General features: G+C 31.6%; 1 protein-coding gene across 1 annotated transcript in view; it reads left to right on the top strand.

Moving 5' to 3' along the window:
• Positions 1-1,421: 1,421 nt before the first annotated feature.
• LOC142332916 (E3 ubiquitin-protein ligase RNF169-like) overlaps positions 1,422-22,343 on the top strand; it is a 40,751-nt gene continuing 19,829 nt past the window's right edge. Inside the window, exons 1-4 of the mRNA XM_075379620.1 lie at positions 1,422-1,772; positions 9,167-9,321; positions 16,630-16,743; positions 17,742-17,850. Of these exons, the coding sequence (XP_075235735.1) occupies positions 1,442-1,772; positions 9,167-9,321; positions 16,630-16,743; positions 17,742-17,850 (709 nt within the window). The 5' untranslated portion in view covers positions 1,422-1,441. The remainder of the gene's footprint in view (positions 1,773-9,166; positions 9,322-16,629; positions 16,744-17,741; positions 17,851-22,343) is intronic.

Here is a 22,343-nt window from a genome sequence, read left to right as displayed (position 1 = left end):
CAACCCCGTAGGGGAAGACACCTGTCTTGTGACACTTCCAGTTGCCACACCCACCCCCCACTTGTTCCTAGCCTAGCCCTGATGGGCTTTAATGGAAGTTGTCTTTTCCCCTCTGATTTTTTACATCTCATAATAAGCCTGGCCACATAGGGATACCACCAATGTAAATGCCTCGGTAGACATTTACATTGGTGATGAACTCAGTTTTTGCCTTCGCTGTAGGCCTCGTCCGGATAGCAAAAGTAACAACTAAAATTTCATATTATGTCTGTAGCTACAAAACCCTTACTGTAAGCACAAATTGCGGTAAATTAAGGTTTTAATTTATATCACAGCCAATGTACAACATCCTGATATAGAAAATTTACAAATATAGAAATTTTACTAATCTCATATCAAACAAGTCCAAAAAGAGGAACATAAAAGATAAAAATATCAATAAGAAATTTAGCCATAATATACAAATAATGGAAATGTTACTTTAGTATATATATATATATATATATAATTTAGTGATTTGGATTTTGTATCTAACAATAAAATAAAACTAGTGATCTGACTGACTGAAATTTCACCATTTTTAATAATTTAGTAAAATTTCTTATTTCATCAATGGAAAACGTTCTTACACTAAAAGCTCTCTTTTTCTATTTAGCCTCCAGAACCAACATAAGGTATTACTTCAGAGGATGAATGAGGATGATATGTATGAATGTGACTGAAGTGAAGTCTTGTATAGCGTCAGGTCGACCACTCCAGAGAAGTGTGGTTAATTGAAACCCAACCACCACCAAAGAACACCGGTATACAATATCTAGTATTAAAATCCGTATAAAAGTAACTACACCTTTATTAGGATTTGAACCTTAGAACTCTCGACTTCGAAATCGGCTGAATTGCGATGAGGAGTTGACCACAGGATCAGCCCGGTGAGCTTATATTAAAAGCTGTTAAATTCTTGTTAAAATAACTATATCATATTTATGATGAATATATTAATTGATAATACATAAAATAAACAGTTAATAACTTACTTTTCTGTCCATTTTTAAATATTTCATAGCTGTTTAATTACTACTCAAAATTTAAATATATAAACGACAACTTTTAACGTAAAATTTTCTGTAACTAGACTCCTTCCCCGCTTATTCTTATAAATGGTGCCAACTATTGCGCACTATGCTCATATAAATATCATATTTTCTACCATGTAATAAAATAATTCTTTTCAATATTTTATTTGTTATCATCGTTATTTTTTTTCTCATATTTTTGAGTAAATAATAAAGTTTTTTATAAGTAATTGCAAGGATTAATACAAAAACTTTATTTCAATGGTTTCATTTCTGAAAATATTGACGTTTGGCAGACAACATTTTGTTACAGATCATCAAAACAAAGCAGTGACAATTTAATTTTGAGGTTATGTTGTAACTGAAAAATGGCGCATTCTAGGAAACGTAAAAGAGGTAATGAAAATGTAACCGATTTAAAATTGGAAGATGTTATGTGTCCAATTTGTAGAAGCATAATTATAGAGCCAGTTTCATTGCCTTGTGAAAAGCACATTTTATGTTATTTTTGCTTTGAGAAAACTATTGAAAATAATACATTAACTTGCCCTATTTGTAGAAAACGTATTGGTAGCTGGTTGAGATCGGCTACTAAAAATCGATCTCTGATTAATTCAAAGTTATGGATAGAGATTCAAGAGAAGTTTCCAGAACAAGTCAAAAGGAAACAGAATGGAGAAGACGATGGCATTGAGGAACGTAAGTACAATGTATTTTGTTACCTATTCATGTAGTACCAATTTGTGTACATGTGTTAGATTATTCGTTGTATTAAAAAAAAATTATTTAATTGACGTTTTTGTTGATAAATTTATAGAAACGGCATATCGAGTATATTGTAATTATCTTTGTGAAAGATTTAAGTAATGATGTTAAATCAGCATCATTTATAACATCGTTATGTCTCTTTTGATATTTTTGTTGATAAATTTATAGAAACGGCATAAAGAGTATATCATAATTATTTTTATTAAAAAGATAAGTAATATTGTTAATTCACCATCATTATTTATAACATCTTAAGGTCTCTTAAGAATATCTTCTTGGTGTTAGATACATATTCAATCTGCATAAAAGCCCACCTAGCCATTCTGGTTTAAATTTCTTTAGTTTCTATAAATTAAAAAGTTTGTACATTTTCTGTTGTTAACTTAATTTCTCATTATCCATATTTCTATTACATTCATTACTTTTGTTTTACTCTGTTATTTTAAATAAGAATATTTCTCTTTTATTAATAACTTTTGTACAATTCAGTGTTTATTCTCTCATTTGTCATTTTTAACACCATATTCTGGTTACATTGAAACATTTTAACTTATTTATTAGAACAGATTTTAAGATTTGTGAATTATAAAAAATGATAAATTCATTTTCTTATTTGAAGGGCAATGATAAAAATCGAATATGCATGAACTTTATCAGTTTTAATCATTTATTAACTTCACATTGCAAAAAATAAAAATTAATTCCTTAAATATACAAAAGATATATAGGCTGATTTGTTTTTTTTTCATCTTGTCCTCGAAAATTAATTTTTAAAATTTAATTGTTATGTTATTTTTCTTGTATTTCCAAGTGCTTTGAAGTTTGAAATTTTAGATTAGATGTTTAATTAATACAAAATGGAATTAATGAAATTGAAAAAAAAATTATAGATCAGCATGATGAGAAGTGATGTATATACTTTCTTCATTAAATAATTGGTTCACATGTCACTTTCTAAATTCCAGAAAAATGCTTTCCGAAAATCTTTCAGTGATTATTATCTACTTCATTATTTAGAGAAAAAACGTAATAATAATCAAGACCTACGTTTATGAGTCGAGTGAATCTCCACCAAAAAACAATAGTAAAAAAAAGACTCCAGAAAACAGCAAAGGATGTTATTCATTGTATAACTGTGTAGCTTTTTATGAGAGGTCATGACTTTTCGTTCACTAATAAACATACACTAACATGATAACCAGTAATACCGCTTTGTTATTCATTTTTCTATATATAAAGCTATTTTCATTATTACATATTCATTAATTGGCACATTTTATTATTTTTAATATCTCTCATTATCCAAAATGGATCTGCCATTATTATTCTTCTACAACAGCAAGCCAACTTACATTAGTTTTATAAAAAATAAATTATGTTTCATCTATATTTAGTCAGATGGCTCAGACTTTAATCTTATGTTTTACTCTTTCTCATGAAGAAAAATTGAAACCTCCATTTTTCATATTCCATCAGACGGTGCAAACTATCAGTTCAGAAAATACTAGTATGTATCAAAAGATTATTATGAAAAAACATTTTAATAAATTATACATATAAATATTATAGAATATGAATTAAAAAATTAAATTAATATATTTATATATATATATATATATATATTTTTATTCTGTCTTCAGTCATTTGACTGGTTTGATGCAGCTCTCCAAGATTCCCTGTCTAGTGCTAGTCGTTTCATTTCAGTATACCCTCTACATCCTACATCCCTAACAATTTGTTTTACATATTCCAAACGTGGCCTGCCTACACAATTTTTCCCTTCTACCTGTCCTTCCAAAATTAAAGCGACTATTCCAGGATGCCTTAGTATGTGGCCTATAAGTCTGTCTCTTCTTTTAACTATATTTTTCCAAATGCTTCTTTCTTCATCTATTTGCCGCAATACCTCCTCATTTGTCACTTTATCCACCCATCTGATTTTTAACATTCTCCTATAGCACCACATTTCAAAAGCTTCTAACCTTTTCTTCTCAGATACTCCGATTGTCCAAGTTTCACTTCCATATAAAGCGACACTCCAAACATACACTTTCAAAAATCTTTTCCTGACATTTAAATTAATTTTTGATGTAAACAACTTATATTTCTTGCTGAAGGCTCGTTTAGCTTGTGCTATTCGGCATTTTATATCGCTCCTGCTTCGTCCATCTTTAGTAATTCTACTTCCCAAATAACAAAATTCTTCTACCTCCATAATCTTTTCTCCTCCTATTTTCACATTCAGTGGTCCATCTTTGTTATTTCTACTACATTTCATTACTTTTGTTTTGTTCTTGTTTATTTTCATGCGATAGTTCTTGCGTAGGACTTCATCTATGCCGTTCATTGTTTCTTCTAAATCCTTTTTACTCTCGGCTAGAATTACTATATCATCAGCAAATCGTAGCATCTTTATCTTTTCACCTTGTACTGTTACTCCGAATCTAAATTGTTCTTTAACATCATTAACTGCTAGTTCCATGTAAAGATTAAAAAGTAACGGAGATAGAGAACATCCTTGTCGGACTCCCTTTCTTATTATGGCTTCTTTCTTATGTTCTTCAATTGCTACTGTTGCTGTTTGGTTCCTGTACATGTTAGCAATTGTTCTTCTATCTCTGTATTTGAACCCTAATTTTTTTTAAATCCTGAACATTTTATTCCAGTCTACGTTATCGAATGGCTTTTCTACGTCTATAAACGCCAAGTATGTTGGTTTGTTTTTCTTTAATCTTCCTTCTACTATTAATCTGAGGCCTAAAATTGCTTCCCTTGTCCCTATACTTTTCCTGAAACCAAATTGGTCTTTTCCTAACACTTCCTCCACTCTCCTCTCAATTCTTCTGTATAGAATTCTAGTTAAGATTTTTGATGCATGACTAGTTAAACTAATTGTTCTGTATTCTTCACATTTATCTGCCCGTGATTTCTTTGGTATCATTACTATAACACTTTTTTTGAAGTCTGACGGAAATTCCCCTTTTTCATAAATATTACACACCAGTTTGTATAATCTATCAATCGCCTCCTCCCCTGCACTGCGCAGTAATTCTACAGGTATTCCGTCTATTCCAGGAGCCTTTCTGCCATTTAAATCTTTTAATGCTCTCTTAAATTCAGATCTCAGTATTGTTTCTCCCATTTCATCCTCCTCAACTTCCTCTTCTTCCTCTACAAAACCATTTTCTAATTCATTTCCTCCGTATAACTCTTCAATATATTCCACCCATCTATCGACTTTACCTTTCGTATTATATATAGGTGTACCATCTTTGTTTAACACATTATTAGATTTTAATTTATGTACCCCAAAATTTTCCTTAACTTTCCTGTATGCTCCGTCTATTTTACCAATGTTCATTTCTCTTTCCACTTCTGAACACTTTTCTTTAATCCACTCTTCTTTTGCCAGTTTGCACTTCCTGTTTATAGCATTTCTTAATTGCCGATAGTTCCTTTTACGTTCTTCATCACTAGCATTCTTATATTTTCTACGTTCATCCATCAGCTGCAATATATCGTCTGAAACCCAAGGTTTTCTACCAGTTCTCTTTATTCCGCCTAAGTTTGCTTCTGCTGATTTAAGAATTTCCTTTTTAACATTCTCCCATTCTTCTTCTACATTTTCTACCTTATCTTTTTTACTCAGACCTCTTGCGATGTCCTCCACAAAATTCCTCTTTACCTCCTCTTCCTCAAGCTTCTCTAAATTCCACCGATTCATCTGACACCTTTTCTTCAGGTTTTTAAACCCCAATCTACATTTCATTATCACCAAATTATGGTCGCTATCAATGTCTGCTCCAGGGTAAGTTTTGCAGTCAACGAGTTGATTTTTAAATCTTTGTTTAACCATGATATAATCTATCTGATACCTTGCAGTTTCGCCTGGCATTTTCCAAGTGTATATTCTTCTATTATGATTTTTAAATTGGGTGTTGGCAATTACTAAATTATACTTCGTGCAAAACTCTATAAGTCGGTCCCCTCTTTCATTCCTTTTGCCCAGCCCGTATTCACCCACTATATTTCCTTCCTTGCCTTTTCCAATGCTTGCATTCCAATCTCCAACTATTATTAAATTTTCATCTCCTTTTACGTGTTTAATTGCTTCATCAATCTCTTCGTATACACATTCTACCTCATCATCATCATGGGCACTTGTAGGCATATAGACGTTAACAATCGTTGTCGGTTTAGGTTTTGAATTTATCCTTATTACAATGACTCTATCGCTATGCGTCTTGAAATACTCCACTCTCCTCCCTATTTTCTTGTTCATCACGAAACCTACTCCTGCCTGCCCATTATTTGACGCTGAGTTAATTACTCTAAAGTCACCCGACCAAAAGTCGCCTTCCTCTTCCCACCGAACCTCACTAATTCCTACTATATCCACGTTTACCCTATCCATTTCCCTTTTTAAATTCTCTAGCCTACCAACCTTTTTTAAGCTTCTAACATTCCACGCTCCGACTCGTAGAATGTTATTTTTTACTTTTCTGGTGACCCCTTCCTTAGTAGTCCCCACCCGGAGATCCATTAAATTAATATAAAATTATAATTATTAATTATAAATATAAAATGAAATGTAATTAATATTAAATTAATGAAATATAATTAATTTAGAATTAATGAATAATTATTAACAAAAATAATAATAATAATGGTCATTCTATTTTTTGTGTATTTTTATGGTGAACGGTAAACACTGTAAAATAACAGCTGAATTACAATAGCTGGACTATGATAAAATTATTTACCAGTTAAATGGAAATAAAATACACACATATGAATTAAGTGTTTTTGCTGGGAAAATTGAAAATTAGAATCTGAAGGTAAGATGAAAGATATTATAATCAAAATAACAACCACCAAAAAATATTTCATTTCAAAAGTGTTAATAGATCTTATGACAAAAATATTGTGAATAATACAAACCCACAAAAACCACTTATGGTGTGAAGATATCCCTCAAAAATCAATTGTTTGTCCCAAATCCGAAAATATTAATTTTTAAAATAATAAAAGTTAACTTGCCAGAAGGCTATTTCAAAATATAACAAACAACTTGTTTTAGAAAAAGTTGAAAAATAAACAAGCAGCAAGGTACTCAATTGTTAAAATTAACATACATTTGCTGTTTAATTTGCATTTTTATATTAATAAAAAAAATCAGTGTTCTTTTCATATCACCAAAACTAATCTGCACATTTAAAATTTTCATAAAACTGTAGGTTGTGGTGGAATGTGTTGAATCATTTGAAGAAAATATCTATATCTTTGCTTAGGCAGCAGGATCTCCTCTGAATATGAAGGAGGTAGGGTAGATTTTGTAAATTTTGTTACAACTGGTGGAAAAGCTATTTTGTTTCTACTTGTTGCTTTTTTTGGATACAGATTTGTCAAGTCCAAGGTTGAAGTATATGGGGGGATTATAATATGGTAGTACTATTGCCAAAATCTTCATCTTTATGAAGTCAGTAATTTGGAAATCAGATTTGAATAGTAGATCGTGGATACCAATGATCTTTGGTGGTTAGGTTAACCACACACCTCAGGAATGGTCGAACTGAGACTACAAGACTACACTTCATTTACATTCATACATATCATCCTCATTCATCCTCTGAAGTAATGCTTGAATGGTAATTCCCAGAGGATTAACAAGAAAAAGAAAGAAAAGTAATTTGGAAATCAGGTTTTTAATGGATTTATCTTTCAGTAATACTAAGGTCAATAAAATTTTCTCAATGCATATAATAAGCTTGAAACTAATTGCAATTTCACGAAGTAGCAATCACTTCTATCCACTGAAAAGGCTCATGTGTTTACATTTTTTTATATTTATTTTGATTAAAGCAAAGTCCCTATCACACAGCAAAAAGCTGTGACCTGTGATAAGAAATTTTTGTTCAACTGCAGTGAAATATTAAGTTTACTAAATATTGATACGATTCAATTTGGCTCTGGTTATTATTTTGACCTCTGCATCGATAAAAAAACATTACCAGTATTGCTATGTTCTAGCGGTTTAAAACTCTCTTTATTGCAGGTGACTCACTTTCAGGCCAAACAAATATCCAGACTGTTTCTTAGATTGTGTACAGCTTGATTATATTTTGAAATTTGGTACTGTTAAATATTGCATATAGCATTTTCTTCAAAATGAATGGCTATGAGCTTTCTGCATTCACCTAAGTTTGTGGAATTTTTCCTGGAATTGTTTGTTGCCGGTCGTGAGTTTGGTTGCTTTGTATTTCTTTTGATTTCGGTTTTGTACTTCTTGCTTGATTGAACTTAATTTTCTGTTTTCCTCTATTCATTAATTTTATTCTACTGGATGAAATAACACGCTGAGCATCAGCCTTGATGGAACTGCATACAACTTTTTTTGCTCCTAAACAATTGGTGGAACAAAAATATCAGCTGCTATATGCACAATATGACCTGTAAACCAATACAATAATATAGGGTATTGCATTTACAGCCTTTTTGCATGGAAACATCACTTTCATCAAAGTTGAGACTTACAACCCTTTTGGTAGGAAGTTTTCAAGTTAATTAAAACAGATATAATAGTTATTATGTTCATTCATAATTATTAATAAAAGTTACGTTTAAATACAAAATTATGTATAAAATGTTATCTGTATTTGTTAAATGTTAATTAATATACAGTAAAACTATTACTTAATTGTAAAGTAAAATAATTAATAGGAGAGCAACTCTCATGTTAACCTAATCACTCATTGTACCAGACCAGGTCAATTTAATGTATTTGAAAAATTTTCAGTGTAGTGTTTGAAGTAGTATATGCGGTTGAATTCATATATTCATTGGTTGCTGCTTTTATTCATTTGCGTTTTATTATTATATTTGTAGTTTTGTATATATTTTTTAAGGTTATTGAACAGTACGGTTTTTTTCTGTAGTTAAAGTTTTTGTTTTACACAGTAGCAGCCATGTAAAAGCGAATTTGATTGATTACCCTGCATCTCACTGCTGTACTATTGTTCTCTGAAACATCGACACGTTATGATTAGTTACTTTAGTTGTGTAAACATGATCCATGATATGTTGGGTAGTAATCGTTGCCACTCCAAGTTTGCCGTTACTTAGTGGCAACTGTACTTTCAAAACATAATGAACTAATAATTCAGAAAAAAAGCAATGTTACAAATTTTTTTTTTAACTATCAGTATGAAGTTTGTGGTTATAGTTTTTGGCTTTGTCTTTTATTGCATATAATACAATTAAATATATTTGTATATTTTATATTCATTATTATATTTTAATTCGGTATAATTTTTATTATGTTACAGAAGTTGTTGGCTCACCTATTGTTACAAAATGTTTATCAACACCTGGAGAAATAAAACAAGAATTTGAAGACCAGTTAAGAAAATATTCTCATGAGATAATACGAGAGAAAGAACTTGAGGAAAAAGCTAGCTTTGAATTTATTCATAAATTATTGGTTAGTGATATAAAAAACATGAGTTTTAATAGATTATATTTATACACATGTGTACTTTTTTGTGTAATATTTCTGTTTCCAATCATTTTGTGAATGCAATTAAATATATAATTGCTGAACAGTTACAGTAACGCATCATGTGGGAGCATCTCCCAAGTACTGAGTTAAGAACTATAGTTATCCAGCGAATCTACAAGCTAGTGACGTCGTGTGCTGACATCTCATTATATTATTGTTTTCCAAAACATTATTTTTGTGCATAATTATTATTTTTATTTCATTTTTCAACTTACAAACAATACAGGCACCCAAACACTACATTTATGTTGCAGTGTGTTCAGTTCTTTCCACTTGAGTTGATTGCATGTATAAAAAAGCTTTGACAATCTTGTAAACAATAACAATTCCTTAACCAATGACTCTGATTGGTATTATGTGCAGGCCTAAAAAAATTTATACAGGCAGTTAGAAATGATGTCTTTCGTCATGTGCGATCTTGGTGTATTAGAGGCATCTACAGTAATAGTGTAATAGGTGTAAACAGGTATGTTATTGTTAATTATTTTTGCTCATCATGTTATACAAAAAATTATATACTTAATCGAATTTTAATTTCTTCTGTACATGATAGTCGTGCTGCGTTCTTGTTTACATGAAGCAGCGTGTGCATTCCTTCTCTCTCGTTCACACTCATCCAGACTGAAAGTAATTAGTTTAAATAATGGCATCCACTACTTGCGGCCATTTTTTTACAGGCAACCATATGTCATCGTGTACAGAAAAAATTAAACTTAATTTAGTATATAATTTTTTTGAAAAACACAAACGAAAATAATCAACAATAACATACTTATTTATACATTTCAACTTCAAGGTTGCAGCTGACTGGGAGCTGGCAACCATTTTTTTTTTACATTCTTCATGTCATTTTCTTTCAAATAACATTTAATTCACTTAAAAAAAATATAGCTGCAATTTGTTAAAATAAATTAATTACAATATATTTAATTTTTGCTAGACAACCCGGCAGTAAGTATTAAATTATCATTAGTCATTCATTTAAATCGAATCATTAAAAAAACAGATACACACAGAAATCAGCTCCCGGATTTTGTACTAAAAAATAAGATTTTTTCTTAAATTTTTATAAACAAATAACAGTAATAATAATTATAAAATAAATTTTACGATAGTAAAATTTCCGTTTTGGGCAGTCATGTATTAAAATAAAAACTCTAACAAAAGTAGTTAGAAAATTTGAGTAGTATAGATAAAACATAAATAATAGAAAAAAATTATTTAAGAAAGAAATGGTGAACTAAACTGAAAATGCATAATTCAGTCCTTCCTTGAGGCATTAGTAAATGACTCATTGCTGCATGATTTTGGAACACTCCATCTGTAAAGGGATGAAAAGGAATCTAAATGTTTTTTCGGAAATTTTATATCTCAGCTACCGAATATGTTAGTCATGAAAATTGTTATTTAGTGTCATCTTTAAAAACAAATTGATAAGTGTTTCATAATTTCTAGAAATTCAATTTGGGGGGTGGCAAAGGGGGAAAATTTTTTTATGAAACTATATGAAGTGTGAAAATTTCTTTTAGACTTTTTAAAAACAAAGAGGCAGCTGATTTTCAAATCATGTTCCTCATTGTGATTTTAAATTCAAAGGAATTTTATTTTCAAAAATCTAATTTGGGGACAAGAAGGCACACCAAAATTCTATATGAAAAATCTAATTATCAACAACTTTTATTGAATAATGATTATATTTTAACAGATGAATCCCGGTCCACTTTCTTCATTGTTTCTTTGTTCAATTGATCTGAACTATTAGTTTGTCGCTCCGACTTATTTCTGTTTGCATGCAAGTTTTATTTATTACTTGCCTGGTGTTCAAGTTGGTGGACTCGATAGTTAAGAGTGACGAGGTAGTCCACTATCTCGTGAACATTTAAGTATTCCTGGACTTCCATAACGTAAGTCTATGTTATCAAGTGAAGTGGAAGCACTTGTAGTACTATTGCAGAATCTTAATTTATCAAAACTCTGCAACAGTACCAGATTGCAAATAAAACCCTTTCACAGAAATGTGATCAAGGCTACAGTGCTAATCAGTTGAAGCCATGACTGAATCGATGTTTATTTCATGAATAATTTTTATACCATCAATATCTTTATGAAGGGAAAAGTGGCAATATAATTTACAAAAAAGTGTTCGGATAAATTTTTTGTAATGTTTTCTATCCATCTAAAAGATTGTATCATCTGTGAATGCCAAACATCGCTGGTAAATATATTCCCAATATGTCCACTAAAACATCAACCTTTAAATTTGGTTGAATTTTAACAAAAATCTTATTTTGTTTTGAAATTTTTTTCTAGATCCTGATCAAAAATCCACACCCACAAAGCTGCAGGCAAATAATTAGTGAATTATATAATACACTTTAAAATATTCTGCCATGAAATCCAATTTGATGTTTTCGTTATCCATTTTGATCAGCAGTTAAAATCAATAAAATTATTACCTGTCGAATATAATTAGATTTTATCGTAAAACAAAACAGTGCCTATCAATGATTGATAGGCATTGTAGACTTTTAATGTGCAACACAGTCTGTTGGAACAGTTTTCTGTTGTGAACTTTCAGTCCACTGTCATCACACAGGATGATCATTTTTTTATTTATTCATAATCTCATCATTCTATTCCATTATTCACCTATAAATCTTGGACAAACTTTTCTTGCATTTAAAGCCAAATTATTCTTCATATACGAGGTGTGATAAAAAAATACGATGAATGAATTTTTATAGCGGCAACTGCCGATGCTACATACATCCGTATGGTGTAATTTGTCCAATAGCGTGATCAACTGAGACAGGCAGGGACAAGTTGTAACACGTTTGAGCTTGCCAGAGCCGCTAGAGTGAGGTTGTGTATATCGTGTCTGTCGCGCAACATGGATTTTGAACAACGCATTAACATTAAGTTTTGTTTTAAGTTGCAAAAGAGTGCCAAAGAAGCTCACGAAATGTTAGAATCGGTGTACAGGGATAATGTGGTACTTTGAAGACTGTGTACAAGTGGTATGACCGATTTAAAAACAGAAATGAGTCTGTTGAAGATGAGCAGCATTCGTGACGTCCAGTAACCTCAAAAACAGTTGAAAATGTGCAAAAAGTGGAAACAATGGTTCGTTCAAACAGGCGAATGACTATTCGAGAGTTATCGGAAGACCTTAACATCTCGTACGGATCCGTTCAAAGCATTTTAACTAATGAATTGCAAATGAGACGAGTGAGTGCAAAATTTGTTCCCAGACTTTTGAGTGATGAACAGAAGGAAAATCGTGTCAATTTGCACGGAGTTGAAGAGTCGTCTTCATGCAGATCCGGACTTCATGGCCATATTGTAACTGGAGATGAAATTTGGGTCTATGGCTATGACCCTGAGACCAAAATGCAGAGTTCCCAATGGAAACCCAGTTCATCTCCTCGCCCTAAAAAGGCACGTCAGTCAAAATCCAATATCAAGGTCATGCTCATTGTTTTTTTCGATAGTGAGGGCATAGTGTGATCAGAGTTCGTTCCAAAGGAAACAACTGTAAACTCTGAATTTTATATGCTGTAAAACTCTAATTTTATACGTTGTACTGCAACGTTTGCAAAACGACGTACGAAGAAAGCGACCAGAAAAATGGACCAATGACTTCCTTCTTCACCACGACAACGCGCCGGGTCACACCTCGCTTCTCATTCGCGAGTTTTTGGCCGAAAAGAGTGTTCCTGTCTGCCCACATCCGCCATACTCACTGGATTTAGCACCATGCGACTTTTGGCTCTTCCCAAAAATTAAAACTGTGCTTAAAGGAAAACGTTTTGACACCATTGCTGACATTGAGAGGGCCACAACCGAGCAGCTGAAAGCCCTTCTGAAAGACACCTTCCAGAAATGCTTCCAGTCATGGAGTCAACGTTGGGATAAGTGCATTGCTAGCCAAGGACAGTACTTGAAGGAGATTAAATCGAATTCTATGTAACCTTATTACTTACTGTTTTTAATAAAAAATTATTCACTGTATTTTTGATCACACCTTGTATGACAGAATTTTCTATTTTTTAACATATTTTAAATATTCAATAAAACAGTAAAACTATATTTACAGCATGAAACAACTCAGAGTGAGATAATATAGCTGAAAAAACTTATACTAAAAAAAAGGTTTATTTCATTTTATAGTTAGGTTTTAAATATTCATAATAAAACATAACCAGCACAAAGGTACAGTAGCAATAAACTTCACATGATGCCTGATGTTTCTTGATTTTATATAGAAATAAACGTAATTTTCCATTTTTTTCTTTTCTTAAATTAGTTTAAAATGGACTAAGGTACATTAGTACTGGTTTATTTAGTAAAATGAACTGTACAGTAAAATATGAAAAAGTCACTATTTATTTTCGTGATTTTACAAAAAAATTCCTGTGATAATATTTTTTCAACAAAAGAATAGTTTATAATAATCTTCATTCCGCAAAATATAAACAGATTACAAGTGAAAATAAAATTTCTTAAATTTTGTTTACAGTTGCAAATTCTTAAAACATAAACCAAACAATAATATAAAATAGAAATAAAATAATAAAAGTAAACATTTATTATATAAAATCTTGTGGAACTAGGTACCCCCTATAGTAATGGGTAGTAACTTCCAACTACGAGGGTTTTTTTTTCAAGGTCTGATCGGTCACGAAATTAAAACAAAGTGAAAAAAACATTTTTTTATTTGTAACAAGTACTTGTATAGTTACGCTATTTCTCTACATAGTCACCACTCCGATTTAGACATTTGTCGTAGCATGGTACCAACTTTCCAATACCCTTGTCATGGAACGGAGCCGCCTGTGTTTTCAGCCATATTTCTACGCTGGTCTGCAGCTCGATGTCTGTGCCAAGATGTTGTCCTCCTAGCCAGCATTTCATGTGAGCAAAGAAGTGAAAATCAGATGGAGCCAAGTCCTGGCTGTATGGTGGGTGATTAAACACTTCCCAACGAAAACGCTGCAAGAGCTTCTTTGTTACAGCTGCAGTGTGCGGCCGAGCATTGTCATGGAGAAAGACAATGCCTGATGACAACATTCCTCTCCACTTATTCTGAATTGCCCTTCATAGATGTTGAAGAATCATGCAGTATGAGGCTGCAGTGATGGTCGTGCCACGTTCCATGAATTCCACCAAGAGAACTCCATTCCAGTACCAGAACACAGTAGCCATACACTTTCTGTTGGAGAAGGTTCGCTTCAATTTCTTTGCTTTACTGGGAGAATGAGAATGCATCCACTGTTTAGATTGTTCTTTTGTTTCTTCAGTTTCGAAATGGACCCATGTCTCGTCCCCTGTGACAACTTTGTTCAAAAAATCTTCTCTTCATTGTGGTAGCGCTGGAGAAACGTTAGGGAGGCATCCATTCTCATTGTTTTGTGATGGTCGGACAGCATCTTCAGAACCCATCTCGCACACAGTTTGCGGTACTGAAGTCTCTCACTCACAATAGTGTAGAGAGCTGACCTTGAAATTTCAGGAAAGGAATCACTCGATACAGAAATTGTGAACCAACAATTTTCTCGAATTGCCTCATCCACTCGCTTAACGAGATCATCGGTTGACACTCGCTTCCTTCCCTGACTGCCGGCTTCATGAACATCTGTACGTCCTGCTTTAAAGTTCCTGCACCATTGTCGCACTTTTCTGTCACTCATTGATGTTTCACCGTACACATTACTTATTCGTCTATGAATTTCAGCCGCATTACACCCCTCAGCCTGAAGAAATCGAATTACCGCACACACTTCACACTTGGCGGGAGATGCTATTGTTGTAGACATTTTTACATGCTAGCTGCGTGTTCAGAACTAAACGAAGTGATGCGGCATAATTGAAGGCCATACTAGAGACGCTGTGCAACACATATGTGCAAAGGTTCATCCGATCTTTGTGCGGGTTTTTATTGCACGACCGATCGGACCTTGAAAAAAAATAACCCTCATATATTGGAGGTTACTATCCATTATTTTTGATTGAGTAAAATAAAATAATTAACTAATCATTTATTGTAAAATGGTCAAGTGTGGATTTCCAAGTGGATTACAAAATTAATTACATGATACGCAAGTCTTGCAGTTCCAGAAATTCAAACTAGTGATACGATTATATATACACATAGATTAAATAACTCAGAACCATAAATGCAACACAAGAGCAGTGGTAAAATTAAAAATGAAATTAATCCTAGATAAAATTAAAAGAAAGTTTGTAAATTAAATTAATTTTTTTTTATAGGTTTTAAGTCACTTGAGCTTATGAAAAAGTCAACTTTTATTTCCTTATTATTATGTAAATTAAGTAAATAAACAATGTATAAAAAAAATAAAGTTTATTATAAGAGTTAGTGTATGTAACTTTGTAAATTCAATTCAATCATCTGTATACAAGAGGTGGCTGAAATGTAATGCATGTGGAATATAATAGAACAAAATTCACAAAGCAACATGTCCTACCATCTTGTACTTTCACTCCCCTACCACTAACATTCCAAAACTCAGTGTCCCATGCCCTCTTAATTTCTGTTGGTTGCTGTTGTTATGGAGTCAAGTATTCCTGCTATATCAGTGCGTCTAAAACAACGTGCAGTGATCGAATTGGTGATTTCTTTTTCAGTATTTTGATGGAAGATGAAACTTGGATGCATCGTTACAACCAGAAGAAAAACAGCAGTGCATGGAATACTGTTACTGTGGTTCACTGCAACCAGAAAAAATGAAAATCCTCCTCAAAAATAATTCTAGGATTCCAGTCATATGTATGTGACTGACTACCTGAAAGAAACTGGGTAGTCTGTGAAATACATAGGACAGATGTTGCAGGTATGCAACACTTATGAGACAAGTATGTTTTGTTTGATGTTTGACAATCTGCAGAACCAATAATTCTGCAACAAGATTTTGTAGCAAATAAAATGTACTTTATTGCCATATCTTTTTCATTTTTTCACTTGTGAAAAAAGTACTATGACGTACTTTTTCCTCTACTAAATAGTATCTTCAAAATTATGTGTCTAGTAGAAAAATAAATTATCAGTTTTCAGAATATCATAAATTGTGTATGTAGAAACTGGCTTAATTTGAAATTTATGAATCTTTATTTTGTAAAATTCAATTTGTGGATGTGGAAGTTCAGTATACATATAATATTTTAATGTACTAAATTTTATGTTACTAAATTCCTTTTTTTTAATGACAGAAGACTGAAATTTATGAAGATGAAGAAAGAAAAAAAGGATTGCAAGAGGTTATTCAGAGAGATGAGACTTTTGCCAAAAGCCTTCAGTCTTCTACTAGCATACCTGTGCCTGAAGTAAGTAAAAATAGTAGATAATTTGGTTTTCCCTCCTGTTAACCGAAAAGAATGCTCATTAAAAAAAAAATCCGAAAAATGTTTGTTACAAAGGTTTTTCAAGATTTTTTTGCATCAGTTGTTTTTTATTGAAATGATTTACTGAAATCCAAATGCGTGTGTAAATCAGTAAAAAACTCTTCCACTATTGGGAAACATCTATAAATCTTTTATATTAAGAAATTTCCTAGTTTACAGTCCATATTAAAATAAATTGGAAGTTACACATTTATCAAGATTGGTTTAATTAAGCTTGCATATTGTACGAATGGACTGAAGAAATTGATAATACACTCATATATTTCAGATTGTTTTATGAAATGTAATAGCTGTCCAGAAAGAAAAGAGTCTGCTAAGTTTAAAGTTTTAACTTTTCCTTTCATGATGTAGATGAGAATCTAGTTAAAGAAAGTAATCATTAAATTTATTTATTTTTTAAATTATAGATTCACTTGTGCTTTATACATTGTATTCTTCACAGAAAATAAGTTATTGTTGATGTTTGTTTTACATTTACTTTTTTTTATGTTTTAGTATCTATACTTTTCCTTATTCTGAAACTACTGATGATTATTATTTTATAATAAAAGTGTTAGATTTTTGTTGTTGGCTTTTGACTATTTCAATATTATTAAATAACCAATCTGAGCTAATGGTTATTGTTTTTATTTAATGATATAAAACAAATTGTTAGGGATGTAGGATGTAGAGGGTATACTGAAATGAAACGACTAGCACTAAATAGGGAATCTTGGAGAGCTGCATCAAACCAGTCAAATGACTGAAGACAAAAAAAAAATATTAATATTATTGATCACACTTTTGATGTGTTACCATTTATTGAAGTTATATTATGGAATGAGGAGTTATCGATTACAACTTTTGCCTGTTTGTATTCACGTAATGTTTTGTATTACTATTTTATCTTCTCTTAACAGTTTTATGTATTTTTGTTTCAGAAAATCTTAGATGAGAAAAAGCCGTTTAAAGTTACCAAACTAGATAATAATATTAATAAAAAATCAAAAAAAATAAACACTAGTAGAATCACTATAGAAAATTATTTTGGTAAGTCGGTCAGTCAGTTGATATTTTTTAAAACTTAATTATTTCTTAAATGGTACATTTTTAATGTTATATCTAATGAATTACAATCAGAAAGTTCCAAGTCCTGTGAAAAAAATTGGTCTATTTTGTTAGAAATACGCTTTTCACATGTTTATGTCAGAGTTAGAATACTCAATCCCACTGTTCAGTTACGTCACACACAATCTGTAATTTGCAGTTGAATTAAATGTACACATTGTAAAATTATTTTTTAAGCTATCAGCATGTTTTATAGCTTAACGGTAAATAAAAAAAGTGTTATAGGACCCATTTGCCAATTGTATTAAAGACACTTAATCCCCTCCTCAAAGATTTATTGGGAATTATTTCTTTAACCCAAATTATTCTAAAAAAAAATTAAGTAATAATGTAACTTATTTTCAAGAAATCATGTTTGATTATTAGTTACTTGATTTAACAAAGGCAAGCAGTCATCTTACAACAGAGTTTGTTGATGCCCTTTTTTTGTTAGTTGATAAGAGAGGGATCCCTACTTTAAATCCAAATTGGCTCCTTTTAACAAATGTCAAATGGTTCTTTTAACAAAGAAATGGTATTGTATATCAGCACTTACAGCAGTGGCAGAAGCAGCTGAGTGGCAAGCATTCCAGTCTTTAATTTGAGTCTCCATGTCTTTTTTTTTAAACCTTTATTTGTTTCCTTACTCATGCACTAATACAGATGATATTTTTTTACTTTAAAGCATGATCCTACTAGGGACCACACCAATATCATTTCTTTTTTTTTTGCTTCTTCTCCATATTTTCTTGAGGATTCATTTTTCTTCTGTCCGTTTTATTATATAGATGAGTTTTTATTATATAACATTTATACGAATCTGGAAAAAAGTTATATGAGTTATGATGTTTGTTGATCATTTTATTTGACTAACCTAGCAAACTTTTTTTTCGCTATAAAACTCGAAAAAAATTAAAATAAATAAATTTAATTTATTTTATTTTTCAGCTTGCCTGTTAAAATCCAAAAATATTTACATACTTTTTTTTTATATTTGCTGTTCTAAGAATTGTAACAAGCAAGTCAAAAATTAAAATAATTTATTTTTACTGTAAAGTTAACAGTTGTTTTATTTAAATGAAATAATCAGTAAAGTGAAATTCATGCCTTTTTCCAGATTCTTATAAATATTATTATTATTTATTTTTTGCTGCTGATGTTATTTTTCTTATATACTGTACATACTGTACAATAAGAAATCATCAGCATTAATGTACATATAAGAAAAAAAGTAGGTTAAAAAGTACAGAACAGAAACTCGAACCTGAAACCTCTTAATTATAAGACGATGCTTGGCTACTGTCACAGTGGTTACAAAACATGTAAAAATAAATTATTTGGTCTGCTCAAAAATCTTTAAATGGAGTTTACTCCTAGAAGCTGTTATTTTTTAATTAAAGAAATGAATCTCCTCTTACCACCTTACAAAAAAAAGACATCAATAAATTTTGTTGGAAGCTGATCACCTGCCCTTGTCAATCTATTTTTACATCTGTCGTACTAAGATTGTATGCAAGTATTTTCTTAGTATTAATATTATAAATATGGTTTATTATATTTATAAATAACTTTTATTATTTTATAAATAAGTACATTTATTTATAAACACACTTATTTATATATGATGTTAATTTTTATAAACAAACAGGTTTAAATTGTATGAATTGTTATGTTATCATAAAATCAGATTTACTCATAATAGTAAATCCTTTTTCTTACACCAAAATAATATAATGAATAATGAGTTGATTATTAATAAGTATTCTAGCATTTTTATTGTACATGTTAACAAAAAACAAAGAAAAGAAGCTGTATAGGATTCGTAACATAATAGCATAACCAAAACAAATTAAGAATATCACATGTTCAATGTTTTGGTTTAGAATCATTTATATATTAAGTAATGTTTATAAAACAAAAGTTTTATTAAAATTTTATGAATGTTCAGATAAATGGCAGTCGTACTGACAAGTTTTACAGTAAGAGTAAAGTGGTCAATAATGTAGCATGTTGTATAAATGAACTGTACCTAACTTTTTGTCAGAATTTGTTGCCAATTTGTTTTGGGCTTTATCTTTTGAGTTACTATTATTAATATTTGATACTTATCTATAAATAATGAATATTTATGAATAATATTTATAAATAATTATGTTACTGCTGCAAGGGGAGGCTGAAATATAATGCACACTGGAATATAAAAGAATAAAATTTCACACAAAGCGATAGGTACTATAGTCATATAGTCTCATTTACACAATAGTAACATTCCAAAACTTGTTGAACCGTGTGCACTCTGTCAGATTCATTCATTTTCTGTATGTCACCATTGTTATGAAGTCAAGTATGCCTGCATTGTATATCAGCACATCTAAAACAACATACAATGATTGAATTTTTATTAGCAAAAAAGCAAATGCTAGTAACTGTCATCATCGTCTAAAAGCTATTTATTTTGATGAGACTGTTGATCAAAGTACTATAAAGGAATAAACTTGTTTGCGTCAGAGACTAGTAAATGAACATTGAGGATGGTGATGAACTTTGCAGAAGCACCAAAAAAGGAGAAAAAAACCTCCTTTTTAAGATGTTTTGAAAACATCTTAAAAGAAGTGTATGTTGTTTTCAACAGTCCAAGGTGTCGATAATTCTGCAACACGATAATGTTTAGCCGCACACATCGCATGCAATCGCTAAGCCTCTTGTGAAGTTGAAAATTGATTCCACACCCTTCATACTCAATCAGATATGGCACCCAGCAATTTTCCACTCTTTCCTTTACTAAAGAGAGATAAGAAAGGTATTCATTTCACAATGGTTGAATTTCAATCTATGATGGTAAGGTTTTGGTTAAAAGAAAGATCACCAGCATTTTTCATTGTCAGTATGAGAAAACTGGTTAACAATTAGGAGAAATTTATAATTTTAAATAATGACTACATGGAAAAATAAATGTAAGTTTTTATGGTAAATTCAATGTCATATTTGTTTCATTTGACAATCTCTTTTCATTTGTGAGTTATAAGCAACTATGCATTACATTTCAGCCACCCCTCGTATATTACGTTTAGTGTTGTGTATTTCATATTATGTAACATTAGTTCTGTTTTTTGCAGTTGTATGTGTATACAAAGTATATATTTACCTCAAAGCATTAACTGTGATAATGTGTTAACATAACTATCAGAAATACTTCTTCAAAAACAGTGATTCCATTGTTGCACTTCAGTGTACCTTATTGCATACAAATTAGGCATTTCTCCTTGTAGATCCATTCCTGATGAAAGCATAATAAATTTTGGGTCCAAGACTTTCATTTACTTTTCTTCTTTTTTTTATATTGGAGGAGGAGAAATCTCTTTACAGACACCACTCCCCCACACAGATAGTAGTATTGGGCTCTCAACAATTAAAACCCCTCCCCCTTTACAACACACAAAGACTGTATCTACTATAAGTACAACATAGTCTTTGGTGGAAATCATAGGATTGCCTGTCAGAAAGGGAACAGCAAAACTGAGCAGACTCCCGTGGGCATCGACTGAACACGTACATCCACATCCATACCTATTTCTTTTTCCTGTTTAGCCTCCGGTAACTACCGTTTAGATAATTCTTCAGAGGATGAATGAGGATGATATGTATGAGTGTAAATGAAGTGTGTAGTCTTGTACATTCTCAGTTCGACCGTTCCTGAGATGTGTGGTTAATTGAAACCCAACCACCAAAGAACACCGGTATCCACGATCTAGTATTCAAATCCGTGTAAAAATAACTGGCTTTACTAGGATTTGAACGTTGGAACTCTCGACTTCCGAATCAGCTGATTTGGGAAGACGCATCCACATCCATACCTAGCTCAGCTTGGTCTAACCTGTTGACCAACTGACAACTCAAATGATCTGTTGACTGTGGTGTCTGAATGTGTTTGAACACATATTCCCCCTTCCTGAAGTAATGCACACCAGCTAAGCTAAACAAAGCTTGGTCTAATCTAATCCAACTTATACAATGAACGGCCCCACCCTCACAGGCTGGCCCCCGTCCTATTCCTCAGCATCTTCTTCACAATTATGCCCCTCACCATCTCAGAGGCCGTATTCTACCTCTCGGTGCTAACAAGCATGACACCGATTATGTTGTTCATCCACCAATTATGTTATAATCAAGGATTATGTTGTTACCACCACAACACACCATACCCTTGGATTCATCCACCTGTCGACGTGCTCAACATCATCAAGGGCACCACAACATGGACTCAAGTTGTCTCTGCTCTACTACCTGGTGGTACAGATACAACTTGAAGCAGCCATGACCCAACAGGAACTGAGTAAGGAAGTCTACCTCTCCAAACCCCCAACTAACTCACAGCACATCACATTTAATTAGCCTGTATGCCTCTTTTCCCTTCGGATTCATCCCATTTGGACTGT

The sequence above is a fragment of the Lycorma delicatula genome, chromosome 12 (assembly GCF_047948215.1).
Source record: "Lycorma delicatula isolate Av1 chromosome 12, ASM4794821v1, whole genome shotgun sequence".
Lineage (NCBI taxonomy): Eukaryota > Metazoa > Arthropoda > Insecta > Hemiptera > Fulgoridae > Lycorma > Lycorma delicatula.
This window is presented reverse-complemented; position numbering and strand designations above follow the sequence as displayed.